This window comes from Octopus bimaculoides, chromosome 23, assembly GCF_046866305.1.
Source record: "Octopus bimaculoides isolate indiv1 chromosome 23, ASM4686630v1, whole genome shotgun sequence".
In the NCBI taxonomy this organism is placed as follows: Eukaryota; Metazoa; Mollusca; class Cephalopoda; order Octopoda; family Octopodidae; genus Octopus; species Octopus bimaculoides.
In genome coordinates this window covers 27,277,132-27,295,056 of record NC_142950.1, presented here as the reverse complement: position 1 = coordinate 27,295,056, position 17,925 = coordinate 27,277,132, and the positions used below count along the sequence as shown (strand labels likewise).

Sequence of the window (17,925 nt, the reverse complement as noted above, 5' to 3'; positions counted from 1 at the left end):
TTATATATGTTATATATTTATATATGAATATTGTGTGATATATATCGCTATATTGCATTTTTCTATATATTTATATATACATACACAAGTATGTGTATATATATTGTTTCAATGAGTGGAGCAAGACTTAAATGTGTGTAGTATTTGTTGCATGTCTATGTGCATGGCTTACATTGTGTGCTGTGGTCCTCTTTACTTAAGCTTGCCTCCTACTCCTCCTCCTCCCGCAGCGATCACATCTCCTTCAAACCCCTACGTAGTCAATTCTCCTGCTGCTGCAGCTCAGGATCCTTATGCTGCCATGGGGTTTCATATTGCAGGTTAGACCATTTAGTTATTGTTGTTAATGCTGCTATAACAGTTATTGCTATTTCACTTAACTGCACAAACATCTACGACTGGAATTTGTAATACATGTTGACTGCTGCTGCTTCTGGCCTCTTTCTTTTTTTAATACACTTACTACATAATCCCTCTATAGTAGTTTAGCTGCTTAACGTTTTTTTTTTTACATCTTAAAGTTGACGATGTCAACTTATCAAATAACTATAGAAAATTCTGTAAACTGCATGGACTCATTTTTGTTTTCTTCTCTTTCTCAACTGACCAAAAAAAAAAAATTTTTTAACTGAAGCATTGCATTGAAACTCTTGGATGCAAACAGAAAGAAGAAAAAAAAAATCTGTTCTGTAATCTAGATGTAATTTAATAATGATGAGATATCTCTTATATTTTATATATTCTTCCATCAAATTACTCCCAAAGAAAGAAAGATAAATGAAAAACAAAAAACAACCCCCAGTAAAACAATAGTTCATCATCACATCGCTTCCTCACTCATCTGATTTGTAAAAGCTCCAATTAACATTGATTGCTACCTCTATGTGTGCATATATATATATATATATATATATATATATATATATATATATATATATATATATATATATATACACACACACATACATACACACACACAAACTATATAGCTAGTTTGCTTGTTTTCCACTATTTCGTAGCAGCAAAATTTATCTCTTTTGCAAATTTATTACTAATGGCTTTTTTTTTTTTTTTTTGTATTTTAATTTAACTTTGCAGTAGTTTAAAAATCTAAACCTTTTTTTTTACAATTTCGTAAAATGAATGTTTTTTTTGTTCATTGAACTGCTATTGCATGCTGGAAGACTACCATTACTAATTTTTTTTTTATTTACTAATTTTCATTATTAATTAAATAACACTTATTTGATCCATTAGTTTTTATTGAAATAATATTTAAGTATGAGGGGTTTTTGATATGGTTTATTTGGGTTGTGGCCATATTGCCCTCAATCTCTCTAGTAAACTGATGTTTACTATTTGGACAAAACCATTCTAACGAGCTCATTTCATTGTATCTTGCCCTTTCTCATAGCTTGTACTTTGGTGTTGGCACTCCGTCACTTATGACGTCGAGGGTTCCAGTTGATCCGACCAACGGAACAGTCTGCTCGTGAAATTAACGTGCAAGTGGTTGAGCACTCCACAGACAAGTGTACCCTTAACATAGTTCTCGGGGAGATTCAGCGTGACACAGTGTGACAAGGCTGACACTTTGAATTACAGGCACAACAGAGACAGGAAGTAAGAGTGAGAGAAAGTTGTGGTGGAAGAGTACAGCAGGGTTTGCCACCATCCCCTGCCAGAGCCTTGTGGAGCTTTAGGTGTTTTCGCTCAATAAGCACTCACAACGCCCGGTCTGGGAATCGAAACCGCGATCCTATGACCGCGAGTCCACTGCCCTAACCACTGGGCCATTGCGTCTCCACTAAGCTTGTACTTATACAGTAAAAAAGAAAATATTCCAAATGTCTCAAATAGATGACATTCAGGAAAATTCTTAAACGTTTCAGTAGTAAAATTTGAAAAAAAAGAGCATTGGTCATCAACTGGGGTCTGTATGACCCTTGGTGGGGGTCCGTGTAAGATTTTGTAAAAATTTGTGCAATAAATTGGTTATGCTTAAATTTAATGAATATTTTTGGAGAGTTTCTAATATTTAATTCTAAAAATATGGTAGGATTTTTTTTTAAACGTTGAACAAACAATTGGGGCCTGGTACAGCTCACTGGTGGCTGGCCGGCTTCTGTCAAACTGTTCAACCAACCCTTGCCAGCATAGAAAATGGATGTTAAATGATTATAATGAATGGCTAGGAGGGTCCACTTGAGTAAAATAGGAATGAAAGGGGTACATAGGTAAAAAATGCGTGAGTATCACTGATCTAGAGATACAAGGGTGAGAGGTATTTCTGAAAGGGCTTGAACTTGCATCCTGTGCCCTTTTTTTTTTTTTTTTTTAGATTATCTACTGTTATTGTGTTTGGTTGAGTTGGCGATTGTGTTTAATATGATTGATAAGATAGTTTGAGGTTTTATGGGTATAGGCATTACAGTGTATGGGTATTTTGATTTCAGTTTAGTTTCTTCATTAACACTTTGGTTTCTAATTAAGAAACAAACTTGATAATTCTGTGTCGGGGAGAAATGGAACAAAGAAAAGAATAAAGTGGACTGTCAGAATTGTGTTAATGGCACTTCTCTCTCACTTGTAGAAAAGTAAAGTTTAAAGGGATTAAAAATTTTAAGTGGATTGTCTTGGTATAAGGTTGTGGAGAGCTAATCAAATGGTCAGTTAAAGCGACATGGTCAAATTGCTGCTCCGACTATTGAATTGTACTTTGGAGCAAGATACACAACTGTTCCATTTCTCACTGTAGGAAGAGCAACTCACCAAAAAAAAAAAAAAAAAGAACTCCCTAGTGTTTCCCAATACAGTGGGTTGTAAATAAATTTGTTGTGATAATCTGTATTGCATTTAGTCTTATCTGTGTTCAATTCGGTCCCAGAAGGGCATTTTCAACGTTTGGTGAGGATTGAACTGATTATTTCAAAGTCATTTAAACCAACCGAAATATTCCACCTGTTTTATGTTCAAACTGGCTGGATCTGGCCTCTCACACTCTTCCTACAATATTGTTTTAAAAATTAAGTTGCCTCATCAAAATATCAGCTACAAGATAATGCATGATTAATTCAAAACTACATGAATAAACAAGCATTACTTTTGACAGAATATAATGTGAATGCTAAAGGGTTAATAATTGAAAGATAGGCTTATCAAGTTAAATGAAAGGCAACTTAGGAGGTTAGTGTATAGATATGACTGTTCATAACCCATGTTGTGTTGGTTCTAGTAGTAATTAAGGACCGTCATCCTTGTGCTATGATATTAATGTGTCTGGTCACATATTTTGTTTACATTTTAAGTCTTTCTGCTACTCTCCCTAAGTATCTCAACATGGGGACCCTGATGGATTGTTAAATAACAGTTCCTATTCCAAGCTGCCAAAATTGTTCCCCTGGGCCAATTTCTGACTCCATATATTTATTTCTTCATAAACTATGCATGTATGGAAAAATAGATTATATGAAGTAACTCAAAATAATTTTTGTTTCGGATACATCACCAAAATAAATGGGAAAAATAGGATTATATGAACTTTAAATAATTTCTGTTTTAGAGACATAACCAAAATATTTAATATTTCCCTGATAAGTTTCTGAAGGGACTGGCACTGTTGGAACTACTACACTATATATTTAACTGTCATTTTTGTTTATAAATTGTTTAAATAAACATTTAAATTTCTATGACACATTGTGATCAAATACAATATTAAAAACTTCTCAGTTTTCATATTAAATTGTGGTCGAGAAATTAAAATGGCACAGTTTTCTATAAAAAGAAATTGTATATGAAATAGATAATTGTATTGTGAAATACTAGTATTGATTGATAGCTTGGTTTGATTTCAGCTACTGAAGGCACATATACTGCACACAGAGAGAGCTCTGGTGTTGAACACCAGCACTTCAGCTTACAAGGTACTGACAATTTATCAATTGAATTTAAAATATTTTCAAGCAAGGAAAAATCTGTATATTTGCTGCATTGTTAGATTTTTTTTTTTTAGCATTTCAAATCATTAATTAGGTAAATCAGTGCAATTATAATTATTTGTGTTGTACACAAATGGTGCAGTTTTGTTTTGAATTTTTCTCCTCTGTAAAAACCTGCTTTTACATATCAATATTAATATATATCTGTTCATTAGAGATGTGCAAATGCAAAAGTTCCCAAGCTCCCTGTCTAATATTAGATTTTTTTTGTTTGTTTGTTCAGTAGTTTGATAAAATCCTAATATTTCAAAAGATAGACTGTATTTTTTTTTTAATGTAGCTTGATGTTTTTCTTTATGGGAATAACATGCTTCTTTGGACACTGAAAAATATTTTAAAAATATACTCTGCTGTTATAACTTTTATAAGGAATATTCTAAAAGAAAATGTAACTGAACTTATATTAAGTGCTCTATTATTTTGAGCAAATATATATATATATATATATATATGTGTGTGTGTGTTTTTATATTATTAATAAATTCATAATATTATCAATAATATTCGCAGGAAATCAATGTTTAATATTTAAATTTCGAAAGATATATATCCAATATGACATGGTAATATAATAAATTTAAAATTTAAGATATACGAAATATAAATATAAAATATATATAAAAATATGAATGTAGATAAAGATACATGTGAATATAAATGCATATAAAAATTTATGCGTAATTGAGCATGAATATTATAAGGTCTAAAATTTTAAAAAGTCTAAAATTAAAAAAAATATACTCTGCTGTTATATGAGAACAAGGAAATAGGCAGGAAATTATATAACCAGCCTGTAGCTTACCTTTTCCATAACTTCTACTGTATGTGTGTGTGTGTGTGTGTGTATATGTAAATATACTTTGTTAAATTAAATGTTAGTATCACTTAAATAACTGAAACTCTAGGTAAATATTAAGAAAAACAACTTTCACACGTTGAAAAAAGATGTCTTCGATGTATTTGTTCTGTGGTTTTGTTCAGGTCCTGCTGTCATCCATCCTCAGTACTACAGTGTACAAGCTCCTTGGTTATATCCAGCTAATTTGATTCAGCAAGGGCAACAGCCCCATCCTGGAGCTGCTGCACAGTCCGCCGCCGCCGCTGCTGCACTCAGTCAGCAGCAACAACAACAACAACTATTGCGCGGTCAGTCCGGACGACCTGTTACTCCTCAACAACAAAGTGAAAATATACCTGCATCTGCTCTTCAAGCACAAGCATTACAGACTCCAAGTAAGATCCAAAGGACTTTGTGTTATATCGGGAGAATATTTAATTGGGAGGAAAATGTTTTGTGCGTGACTATATGGAGTGTAAATGTTATACTGTCTATCTTATATAGTAAATCTCATGTGACTCTGTTTGATCGTTGTCAGAGCACCAGCTGTCTGGCTTCCGTGCCAGGGGCATGTAAATAGCACCATTTGAGCGTGATTGTTACCAACGTCGCCCTCCTGGCACGTGAAAAGACGTTCGAGTGAGTTCGTTGCCAGTACCGCTGGACTGGTTCCTGTGCAGGTGGCACGTAAAATACACCATTTCGAGCGTGGCCGTTGCCAGTACCTCTTGACTGGCCTTCGTGCTGGTGGCACGTAAAAAGCACCCACTACACTCTCGGAGTGGTTGGCGTTAGGAAGGGCATCCAGCTGTAGAAACTCTGCCAAATCAGATTGGAGCCTGGTGTAGCCATCTGGTTCACCGGTCCTCAGTCAAATCGTCCAAACCATGCTAGCATGGAAGGTGGACGTTAAACAATGATGCTGATGATGATATAGCAAATCTCTTGTGACTGTATGGAGTATGTTATACTGACTCTATTATATAGCAAGTCTGTGAGGCTTTGGGGTATAAATGTTATACTGTCTATGTTATAGAGCAAGTCTGTATGACTGTATGGAATGTAAATGTTATACTTTGGAGATCTGTTTTGAAACTTCTGTATACTTATTTTCTGCTTTCATTCTTTGTACTTCAAACTATTCAGATGCTCCAGGTTACCAATTCTTGGCTACTGCATATTATGATCAAAATGGACAGCTAGTGATGGGTAATCCTCGAGGGATCGGTACACCTGTCAGGTTGGTTTCACCTGCTCCAGTTTTGGTGAATACAGGTAATCAGCAAGGTAGGTGTTGATTAAATCTATTATATTTTAATCTTCTTGTTTCTATTTACAAGTAATTTGCATGCTTGTTGTACTGGATAATAAGTGGCTGAAGATCATTGGATAATCACCTGAAGGGTTAATATTTCCACCACATATATACTTAGAACCAAATTGACCACTTTAGCCAATTGCAGTAGTGTGTTCTACTGTGTTACAAAACTCATAGGTATGACAAAATGGGTTTTGAGCTGATATTCCATCCTGACATGGTCATGGCAAGAGGTTTCTAAAGTGATAAGATTGCCATTAATTTATCTGAATAGACAAAGTGTTGACTAGGTAGAATTTTGTAATTTAAAAAACAAAGTGAAAATAAATATAAACATCGTTACTAGCTTTCCAAATCTTGTTGCGTTTCACATGGAATGTTTGGTCCTTCAAAGTTTTGTTGGTTTATAAGTTGGTCTATCTTTCTTGGCTTTAGATTTTTTTATCTGCGAAATTTGACTTGTAATGCTGGAAAATATGGTAATGAAAGGCTTAATGCTTCAATTAAGATGACAGTATAAAAATACTTATCCTTTCCTATGAACTGGATTACACCTTTCTGTGTAGATGAATGCTATTAATTAATCACGATATTAATTTTTCTTGAAATGTTACAAACAGTGATGTATTGTTGAAATATTAGAAATAATTACGTAATATTAAAATGATATAATTAAACCTGTTAATTAATGGGATTCAGATCATTTCACCAGGTTTATGTTGTGGTAGCATAACTGCAGGTAGATGACATTGTTCAGTGAAGTTTCCGGATCAAGAGTTTCATTTCCTTCATATGAAATATATAATGTGGTGACCTAATCTCCTCACAGATCAACCTATTCCCTCATGTGAAATGTTTTATAAATCTGATCAACTTATTTCTTTATATGAAATCTATTTTATATTGTAACCATGAATAACCTGTTGAATCTCTCATTATAATTTAGGTAATGCTAATTCAATCAGCAATAACCAATTACGACTGTTGACCACACAAGCCCAACAGGCTCAGACTCCTCCTGTCATTTATTCTAGTAACAACTCTAGCAACAGTGCCACACCTCAGCAAAACAATACCCTTGGTGGAAGTGGTGAGTACTTTAACCCTTTAGAATTTCATCCTTTAACATTTAGATGACTCTGTCAAAGGTAATGCATGTCCCTCTATACCTCTAATCTCTCAAGCACATCAACCGGCACAAAGCCCTCCTCCTTCCCTATTGCGCCCTCCTCCTCCTCCCAAGTGAGGTGTCTTTGTTTTGACAAGTTACTTGGTGGTCCTGTCAGTGCTGGTACCAATTTAAAAAAAAAAAACACCCAGTACACTCTGTAAAGGGGTTTGTGTTCGGAGGGGCACCCAGCTGTAGAAACCAATCCAAAGCAGACGATTGGATCCTGGTGCACCTCCTGTCAAATTGTCCAGTCCATGCCAACACGGGAAACAGATGTTAGATGATGATTTGATTTGAATTTATTATGCATTATTCTATAGCCTTGAGATTTCAAGGATGTATTTGTTTATTTTTAAAATGACATTGCAAGGCTAGGTGTGAGAGGCCAGATCTAGTCCATTTGAACATAAAACAAAATATTTTGGCTGGATATGGCTGGTTTAAAATGCTAAGAGTTAAAACAACCTCATCCGGCCTATTATTCAATTTTTATGTTCTAAGTGACCAGATATGGCCTCACACCTATCCTATAATGTCGTGAACTCTCACCCATTTCCAAGTAAGGTAATATTTTGCCCTTGAATGACCAAGCCTGTTCTCAGAGAAAATTGTAAACAGATACTGAATATCAAAGCAAGGATGCACACACATAGACATATCTATATATAGAATTGGCTTCTTTCAGTTTCCATCTACCAAATCCACTTAAAAATCATCGGTTGGCCTGAGGCTACATACAGTAGGAGACACTTGCCCAAGGGTGTGTGCAGTGGGATTGAACCCGAGGCCATATGATTGGGAAGGAAGCTCCTTAACCACACAGCCGTGCTTGTGGAACATTTCTCAAAATGTCCTGCTTCTAATGTGACTGCATTATTGATGGGAGAGCAAGTACCACAAGCTACAGAGCTGGATAAACATAACTCCACAAAGCACAATAATTCATAAAATATTGAAAACCAGCCAAATTATCAGTTTTCCTCCACATGCATAACCCACTCCTGATATGTGTCGTATATTATGATGCTTGTGTAGACAAGTAATTTATAGAATGTTTGAAAGAAAAACTCAATTGTAATCTTTTCCTTTTGGATTTTTTTTAATACCTTTTTAATTTGTCTCTCTCTCAGGATACACCCCGTCAAGTACTCTGCCTGGTTACACTCAAGTTACATCAAGTCTATTCACACCCATTAGTGCCAACCTGGGGCTTACACCACAACAGCAAAACAACTACAATGGGCCGGCTGCTAGTCTTGGTGGCTCTGCCCCTGGAGCAATTGGTTCTGGTAAGTAGAAGTGATATCTTCTGGATCATTTTACAGACTTGCTAGTATTCCTTCGTTGAACTTCTCTGACATGTTGCCTTTGTTTTTTTTTTTTCTTCATCAGGGTTAAATAACCAACGTCGTGATTCATTAGATTTTAAAAGACAACAGCCAACATCGGTGCTGTTTAACCAGTATTACAATCCCATTGGTGGTATGTCTGGTGCTCCAGCTGGACCAATGGGTCTTGTACAACCAGGTCAGTCAGTCACACCTCCACCTTCCTTGTCAGGTTCCACATCAAATCTGTCAATAGGTTAGTATGGAAAACCTTACTTGAATCATAATGTTGAGCTTTGTTTTATTTTTCATTATTGGTAAACTTATTGACTGAAAAAAAAAAACCACTTTGCTTTTACAGGGTTGGGTAATACAGGCAGATTGGTTTCTGCTGCTCCTGGTGCTGAAACTAGATTTCGTAATGGCCCCCTGCCCCCTGGTGGTGGTGGCGGCGGTGGTAGTGGTGGACTTCTCACTGGTGGCGCATTATTCAATCGCACACACAGGAGGTAATTGTGTTTTTTCTCTATTCCTACTTAATAAGCTTCAAATTCAGCCCTTTAGCATTTACATGACTCTGTCAAATTTAATACTTATTTATTCACATTGTTTTGAATTAATCATGAATTATCACGTAGCTTTGAGATTTCAATAATATAGTTTATTAGAATGATAATGTAGGGTAGAAGTAAGAGGTTGAACCTACCTGGTTTGACCCTCCCCCAACAAAAAAAGTAGTTGGGCCAGATATGGTCAGTTTGAATGCTAAAATGCTAATCCATTTTATTAGAATTACATTTGCCTCTTAAAGAAAAATATAACATTGTGGAAAGTTTTCATAGTAAATTTAACATTTTTATGCCTGATTCTGAAATAAAAATAACAGACCTGATCAATAAGATTTACAATGGATTTGAACAATAAGATTTATGATAAGTCTCAGTTAATGCTGTTGATGCATCTGAAGAATAAGAACCATGACTAGTGTATTTATGTCCTTTCTGATATCTGCTAGTTGTATATTAATTATCAGTTTTTCTAGTGGCCTGTTGTTTTAAACCTAATTACCACTTTTGTATATTTTAGTGCCAGTCTATCCAAAGAAGTGTCTGGGAGGAGTCGTTTACTGGAGGACTTCCGAAATAACAGAATTCCAAATCTCCTCCTCAAAGATCTTGCCAATCATGTTGTAGAATTTTCACAAGATCAACATGGATCCCGGTAAGTAGTTGGGTTATTCAGTATTTAAAATTACAGTTTACTGTTCTACTAGCAATTGAAATAAGTTCTATTTTACTGTAGAATGTTCTTTAGGAAAGTTGTAAATCTACTGGAGTTCTATTCACTCTTGTCCAAATATAGGATAAAGTGTTAACAGTTTTGAAACATTTTACATGTTTATAGAATTGTAAGGGGTTTGTGGTTAAAATTGCCATATTTGCTGGTGTATAAGATATACTTTAAAAAATTTTTTTAAATGTATTAAAAAAACTACCTGCCATCTAATGTGACAGCATTACAGATGGGAGACCAACTGCCGTAGGCCTAGGAGCTGGATAAGTATAAGTCCACTAGGAACAACAATAATAATAATATTCCTTTCTGCTATAGGCACTAAGCCTGAAATCTTAGGGGAGGGGGTGAGTCAATTACATTGATCCCAGTGTTCAATTGGTACTTAGTTTATCGACCTGGGACGGATGAAAGGGAAAGTTGTCCCCAGTGGCATTTGAACTCAGAATGTGAAGACAGATGAAATGCCGCTAAGCATTTCACCTGGTGTGCTAATGATTTTGCCAGCTCGCTGTCTTAATAATAATAATGATTTATTAGAAACATGCCATATTATCACAGTCTGTTGGCAGAAGCTTAACTAAAATTCCTTAGACTACATTGCAGATAAGTGAGGAGGCCAGATCACTTCATTTTACCTCCTACCTCTTCACATACATAAACCAATTCTGATATGTGTCTTACATTGTTTAATGACTGTGTTACCTTTAAGAAACATTTCTTTAAATTACATAAATAAAAATTCTCCTAGAAGGATGAAAAGAATGTTAAACTTCCATCTGCTTGTCGGCTATTTGCAATATGTGGATGATAAAACCACAGCAGCGGTGCTCCACTCTGGTGGCCGATCACAATTACACAAAGCATTAAAGCCAACATTTCTCTTGCCCAAAATATATACAACTCTACAGATGTTCTGAAAGATAAAGTTGAAACCTGATACTTGAGTAACATAGTTTCTATATGGTAAATTTATAGCTATGTACTTTGTTGTTCCAGTATACTATCAGAACATTGTTTTTTAATGTACAGTTGCATATTTTTTCCTAAGGAGCCACTTGAAAAAAATATTTTCCAATTGGTGTATGATGGAATATGGACACTTTGTGTTTTGTCACGAAATAGCCTTGTAAAATAGGGCTACATCTTGTATGCTAGCAAATGTGGTAAATCCTAAAGAAAACTAGTTATTTTATCACTGTGTGTGTAAGCGAATGCAGGGTATTAGTCACTCATCTTTGTCTGTGAGTTTGCAAAATTATTGGGAAATGGCTGAATGGATTTTCCCCAAATTTGGCAGAAATACTCATTGGGCGAGTGACTCACTCATTAAATTTTGGTTTGATTATTTTCAAAACTGGCTGATGGGTGAATCAAAATGTTTTTTTTTTCTTTGTTACATATGCATAAAGGATAAGCAGGGAAAATAACTCGTCTGGGAATATATTTATTAAATTAAATTTTAATTTTATCCTTGTGTGAGTGCAGGGTATGCCTCACCCCTCCAATGCCATTTTTCTCTATTTATTATTTTTTTTTCCAGATTTATCCAACAAAAGCTGGAGAGAGCAACTCCACAAGAGAAAGCCATGGTCTTTAATGAGATCCTTTCTGCTGCTTATAGTTTAATGACAGATGTGTTTGGGAATTACGTTATTCAGAAGTTCTTTGAATTTGGTGTTATTGAGCAGAAGCAAACATTGGCTCAACGTGTGCGTGGCCATGTTCTTTCTTTAGCACTGCAGATGTATGGCTGTCGGGTCATTCAAAAGGCTTTGGAGTCTATTCCATCTGACATGCAGGTTAGTTCGTCACCTTTCTACTATTTTGTTGCTGTGCTGTGAGCTCGTCGTGTATAATGTGTGTGCGTGTCTGTGTTTGACCCCCTGCCATTGCTTGGCAAACGATGGTGTGTTTATCCCTGTCATTTAGCAGTTCAGCAAAAGAGACTGATAAAACAAGCACTAGGTTTAGAAAGAATGTCCTAAAACCAGTGCTCCAGCCTAGTTGCAATCACAGACTGAAACCAGTAAAAGAATAGCAAAATGAAATATGTTCATCATATACATGAATGAAATATTTACACCAAAAATTGTCTCTCACTTGATAGATAAAGTAATTAAAAATGAGTAAATTTAAAAATATTATCAAAGCATTATTTAACAATATTGAAGCTATTGGAGCCCTCTGGCTTGTTTGATTTTGTTAAACCATCTAACCCATGTCAGCATGGGGCGGAGAAGAGGGAGGATGTTCAACGATAATGATTCCATGCTGGCATGCGGTGAATGGCTTGACAGGACCCAGGGGCTGGAGAACTGCTTTTGTCTCCTGTGTATTCTTTGAGTCCTTCTTGATTAGTCAGGCAATAAAAACACATTCATAATACTCAAATTTACTAGATACCAAACCACTGTCACCACCACCACCACCACCACTTGTTTCAACAATCGTTTGGCTCATCTGCAGCACACCCACTTCTGTAACTTGTAATTTAGGCTCCCAAGTGGTGTCTACATATAGTTGAGTACAAGTGGATAGAAAATGAATTTGCCTCTTATCTCTGTATGCAGTCACAAACAAATTTCCTTTCTGTTTTTGGATTATTTCACTTTTTTTTTTTAAAATTTTGCTTTTGCTTTTATATCCAATGACATCTCTTTTCTGCTGACAATTGCTGAAGCACGTGTTTGTTGCCACAGTTTCTAAATCCACCATAAATTTTAACTTAACTGAAAAATTGGTCAAAAAATAATATATTTCTTTATGGTATGGGTGCTAGAATTTCTATACTACATCATACCCTAAGCCATGCTGACTTGTATAATTGTCTTTTTTGTTTTATCCTGTATAAAATTTAAATCCACAACAGTACCCAGTACTCACCTCACAAATCCTCTAAACTTTGATTCAATGTTTTCTGGGTTTGCCTGGTATATGCCGTTTGAAATGTACTTGGCCCTTATGTTCCGTCACACTAGCAGATATGCTTTGTAATTTTTTTTATATACATTTAACACTGAAGTGGCAGAGGTTTATTTTAAGTAAGGGATCATATTTTAAGTCTACTGCTAGTCTCATGTACAAATATTGATATAATTTAAAAGACCTTGTTCATGTCAAAATATTTAGTTTTGTAGTCCTGGGCAGCTTCCTAATGTCCATAATATCTTGCATGTACAGTTAGATGTACGACGACTCTTGTATGAATTAGAACTCCATATAGATTATCATTGTCCGTTCTGCTTCCAATATAGAGATTAGTTGACGACTGTACTTAGCAGTGTTACTATTTACGATATACAGACCATACAAAGTACATTTCATTTCAATTACTTGGAACTCGGCATTAGATGCTTAATTGCAATTATTTGGAACTCAACATTAGATGCTTAATTATAATTATTTGGAACTCAGATGTTTAAATTCAATAGATTATCACGAGAACACTTTATTGCGTTCTGTTCCAGAGATCTAATATCTCTAATGTCCATAATGTTTATAAGCAGAAAATGTTAGCACGCCAGGCAAAATGCTTAGCGGTATTTTGTCTGCCGTTATATTCTTAGTTCAAATTCTGCCGAGATCGATTTTTGCCTTTCATCCTTTCGGGGTCAATAAATTAAGTACCAGTTATGCACTGGGGTCAATGTAATCGACTTAATCCGTTTGTCTGTCCTTGTTTGTCCCCTCTATATTTAGCCCCTTGTGGGCAATAAAGAAATAAGAAAATGTTATTGTCTTTCACCTTCATGTAGTTGTGATGGTTGTTAATGTGGTTATTTTATTGATGTTTCTAATTTGTACAGGTTGAAATTGTAAAAGAATTAGATGGACATGTACTAAAGTGTGTCAAAGACCAGAATGGAAACCATGTTGTACAGAAATGTATCGAGTGTGTTGAACCAAATCATCTTCAGTTCATTATTGATGCTTTTAAAGGACATGTAAGTTTCTTTTCTTTATCGAAACCCTTTTCATTACCATATTTCTGTTGAAATGCCTTGCCTTTGTTACAATCAATTCTGAAAATAATGAAATTTTCAGTGAAATAACTTAACCATTAACCCTTTAGCACTTAATCCAGCCCAAATATTCTACTTGTTTTATGTTCAAACTGACCAGATCCGCCCTCTTACTCATACCCTACAATGTCATTCTAAATATAAACAATCATCGAAATCTTAAAGCTACAAGGTAATGCATTATTAATTAAAACAATATGAATAAATAAGCATTACATTTGACAGAGAAATCTAAATGCTAAAGAGTTAAGTTGATGTTTGGAACATCGACATGAAATTTTGATGGTAGTTTTTTTTAGATTACTATCAAAGGGAAGTTTTTATCAGTGGCCAAGGGGCAGTCTCTGGTAGGTTGGTATCAAAACAATTAAAACCCTTTAGCATTCAGATTACTTTGTCAAATGTAATGCTTATTTATTCACATTGTTTTGAATGTACTATTTGTACTATTTGATGATTGTTTATTTTTAGAATGACATTGTAGGGTAGGTGTAAGAGGCCAGATCTGGCTGATTTGAAGCTAAAACAGGTAGAATATTTTGTCTGGATATGGCCAGTTTAACCCTTTAGTGATCAAATTAATGTCAAAAGTAATCCTTATTCATTTACATTTTAAAAAAATTAATCTGGTATTATCTTGTAGTTTTAAGATTTGAAAGATGTATTTGTTTATTTTTAGAATGACATTGCAGGGCAGATGTGAGATACTGGTTCTGGCCAGTTTGAGCATAAAATGAGTAGAATATTTGGACTGGATATAGCTGGTTTAAACACTGAAGGGTTAAATGCTAAAGAGTTAAATATAATAGCTGGAATTATAAAAACATATCGTAATAGAATCTCCAGTATGTTAGTAGTTATTATTTCAGTATTGCATTTCTTCAGAGCCAGGAATTAATTCTATGCCTTGCCTTGCATCTCTTTTAGGTGTTCAGTTTGTCTACACACCCGTATGGTTGCAGAGTGATCCAACGCATTCTTGAACACTGTACTGCAGAACAAACAACTCCCATTCTTGAGGAACTCCATGAACATACTGAAAGACTTGTTCAAGACCAGTATGGTAATTATGTTGTGCAGCATGTTTTGGAACATGGACGAGCTGAAGACAAAAGTAAGATAGTTGGAGTAATCAGAGGAAAAGTACTTGATCTCAGCCAGCACAAATTTGCCAGGTAAATCCTTTTTTGCCAACCCCTTAAGAAATTTTTATTATTTATTCTTTCTTTCTACTTGTTTCAGTCATTGGACTGTGGCCATGCTGGGGCACTGCCCCGAAGGGGTTTAGTTGAACAAATCAACCCCAGTATTAGTTTTTAATTGACATCCCCCCCCCCACTTCCCCAACACTTTGCTTTTGTTTGGAGATTTATTCTGTTTTTTTCTTTCTACTTGCTGCACTGCTAAGTTACAGAGATATAATCAAACCAACACCAGTTGGCAAGCATTGTTGGGGACAAAGCATACACATACGTTTTTGTTTTGGTTTCTACCAAACCCACTCACAAAGCTTTGGTTTGTCCAATGTTATAGAAGGCATTGGCCCAAAGTGCCACACAGTGAGACTGAACCCCAAGCCATGTGTTTGGAAAGCAAACTTACACACAACCATGCCTGTGCTGATTTAGAAATTTCTATAGAAGGCCTCATGAGTTTATTTTATGATCACAATTGTCAACTATTAAAAACAGCAAAATCAAGATTATAAATATTTGCTTCAAATTTTGACACATGGTCAGCAATTTCGGGGGATGGAGGTAAGTTGATTGCATCAACCCCAGTGCTCAACCGGTATTTATTTTATCGACCCCCCCCCCCCCCCCAAAAAAAAACTGGATATTAAAATACGATAAAATCAACGCTGGGTCTCACATCAAACTCCACAAGGCATCAATTGCTATGCCTCTCCAAATCCACAGCCAGGTACAACAGGTGTGTGATGTGTGTATGCTTATGATATTAACTTCACGGTAAAATATTAGTTGTCCAACTGACATATTTGTATTTTTCATTTCCAGCAATGTGGTGGAGAAATGTGTGTCTCATTCCTCAAGACAAGAACGAGCATTTCTAATTGAGGAAGTTTGCTCAATGAATGATGGGTAAGTTTATTTTTTAAATTTTTATTGGCTCAGGTCCTCCAACATGTCATACTCCCATATGTTTAACCCTTCAACATTCAGATTACTTGGTCAAATGCAGTGCTTATTTATTCACATAATTTTCAATTTATCATTGCATTATCTCGTGGCTTCAAGATCTCACTGGTGTGACTGTTTATTTTTAGAATTACAGTAAAAAGCATACAAAAAGAAAACGTACAGCATGCTTTAAATCAGTGAACGTTATTTCTCATTAAAATTAATTATTGATCCAGTATTGGTTTTCTTTTGTAGAAATAGAGAACTAGTAGTACCATTTAAGATTATATTTCTCAGAATATTTCTCCTTCATAGCCTTATTAATTCACATTGATACGAACTAGTCATGCATCACCTTGTGGATTTGAGATTTCAGTGATTGTTTATTTTAGAAATGACATTGTAGGGTAGATGTGAGAGGCCAGACGTGGCCAGTTTTAAAATAAAACAGATAGCAGCTTATTTGGGCTGGATATCATCATTATCATCATCATCGTTTAACGTCCGCTTTCCATGCTAGCATGGGTTGGACGATTTGACTGAGGACTGGTGAAACTGGATGGCAACACCAGCGTCCAATCTGATTTGGCAGAGTTTCTACGGCTGGATGCCCTTCCTAACGCCGACCACTCAGAGAGTGTAGTGGGTGCTTTTACGTGTCACCCACACGAAGGCCAGTCAGGCGGTACTGGCAACGGCCACACTCAAAATGGTGTATTTTACGTGCCATCTGCACAGGAGCCAGTCCAGGGGCACTGGCAACGATCTCGCTCGAAAATCCTACGAAGGCCAGTCAGGCGGTACTGGCAAGGGCCACGCTCAAAATGGTGTATTTTGTGTGCCACCCGCACAAGAGCCAGTCCAGGGGCACTGGCAGCTAAAGGGTTAAGGAACAATCTAGTAACTTATTGTATTTGTGTGTGCTGCTGTAATATAACTTTTTTGTTGTTTTTTTTTTTTTTTTTGGCTAGTCCCCACAGTGCCTTGTATACAATGATGAAGGACCAGTTTGCTAACTATGTTGTACAGAAGATGATTGATGTGGCAGAACCTGCTCAACGCAAGAGTCTGATGCACAAGATCCGTCCACACATTGCCACTTTGCGCAAGTACACTTATGGGAAACACATCTTGGCAAAACTGGAGAAGTTCTTCATGAAAACCACCCAGGACATGCCTCAAATGAACATGACACAGAATGGACCTCTTCCTTGAGGTGACCTTTTTTTTCACAGCTTACCTATTTAGGCAATGGATGTGTTTTATTTTTGTTTTTTTTTTGTCATTTTCTATTTTTTTTTAAATAAAAAAATTCCCCCCACCCCCCACCTCATTGTCATAAAAAGGATAAGTTAGTTAAAAATGCGGGCTGGTAGATTGGTTTGATGACCTTGATACAGTGTTTAACAAATGTCTAATTCTAGAGATGATGGTAAATAGACATGGAGCCCTAAATCAAATTCTATTGTAGCTGCACACTCACACACACACACACACACTCTCATAAACATACATGCGCACGCATGCACACACACACACACTGCTACAAGTTATAACTTCCCCTCCCTGTGCAGTACTCTGCACCAATGTTTTGTATCTGGTTGTGGTATTATTCCTATATAATGATCACTTAAGTTGTTTTAGATATTGGGATCTACATGTAGCATTATCAAGTTCATTATCTTATTTACTCCCCCCCCATTTCCCCCTTTGTTCAACAGCTCCCCCACCTCCTCCTCCTCCATGTCTTTTAGTATCGATGTTTGTGTGTTACTGATTTGAAATCTCAGACAATTCATATTAAATTGAC

The 17,925-nt window shown here is 35.7% G+C and overlaps 1 protein-coding gene across 5 annotated transcripts in view; it reads left to right on the top strand.

Moving 5' to 3' along the window:
* LOC106874486 (pumilio homolog 1) overlaps positions 1-17,460 on the top strand; it is a 58,910-nt gene extending 41,450 nt beyond the window's left edge. For 3 of the 5 annotated variants that reach the window (XM_089340368.1, XM_089340371.1, XM_089340370.1), the window contains 13 exons: positions 3,858-3,926; positions 4,983-5,234; positions 5,986-6,126; positions 7,104-7,247; positions 8,459-8,617; positions 8,721-8,912; positions 9,018-9,165; positions 9,743-9,877; positions 11,493-11,751; positions 13,759-13,896; positions 14,902-15,149; positions 15,993-16,076; positions 17,087-17,460. In XM_089340368.1, coding sequence (XP_089196494.1) covers positions 3,858-3,926; positions 4,983-5,234; positions 5,986-6,126; positions 7,104-7,247; positions 8,459-8,617; positions 8,721-8,912; positions 9,018-9,165; positions 9,743-9,877; positions 11,493-11,751; positions 13,759-13,896; positions 14,902-15,149; positions 15,993-16,076; positions 17,087-17,330 — 2,213 coding nt within the window. In that variant the 3' untranslated portion in view covers positions 17,331-17,460. Of the gene's footprint in view, positions 1-230; positions 321-3,857; positions 3,927-4,982; positions 5,235-5,985; positions 6,127-7,103; positions 7,248-8,458; positions 8,618-8,720; positions 8,913-9,017; positions 9,166-9,742; positions 9,878-11,492; positions 11,752-13,758; positions 13,897-14,901; positions 15,150-15,992; positions 16,077-17,086 lie in introns of all 5 variants that reach the window. The other 2 variants (XM_089340367.1, XM_089340369.1) reach the window with 1 other exon arrangement.
* The last annotated feature ends 465 nt before the right edge of the window (positions 17,461-17,925 follow it).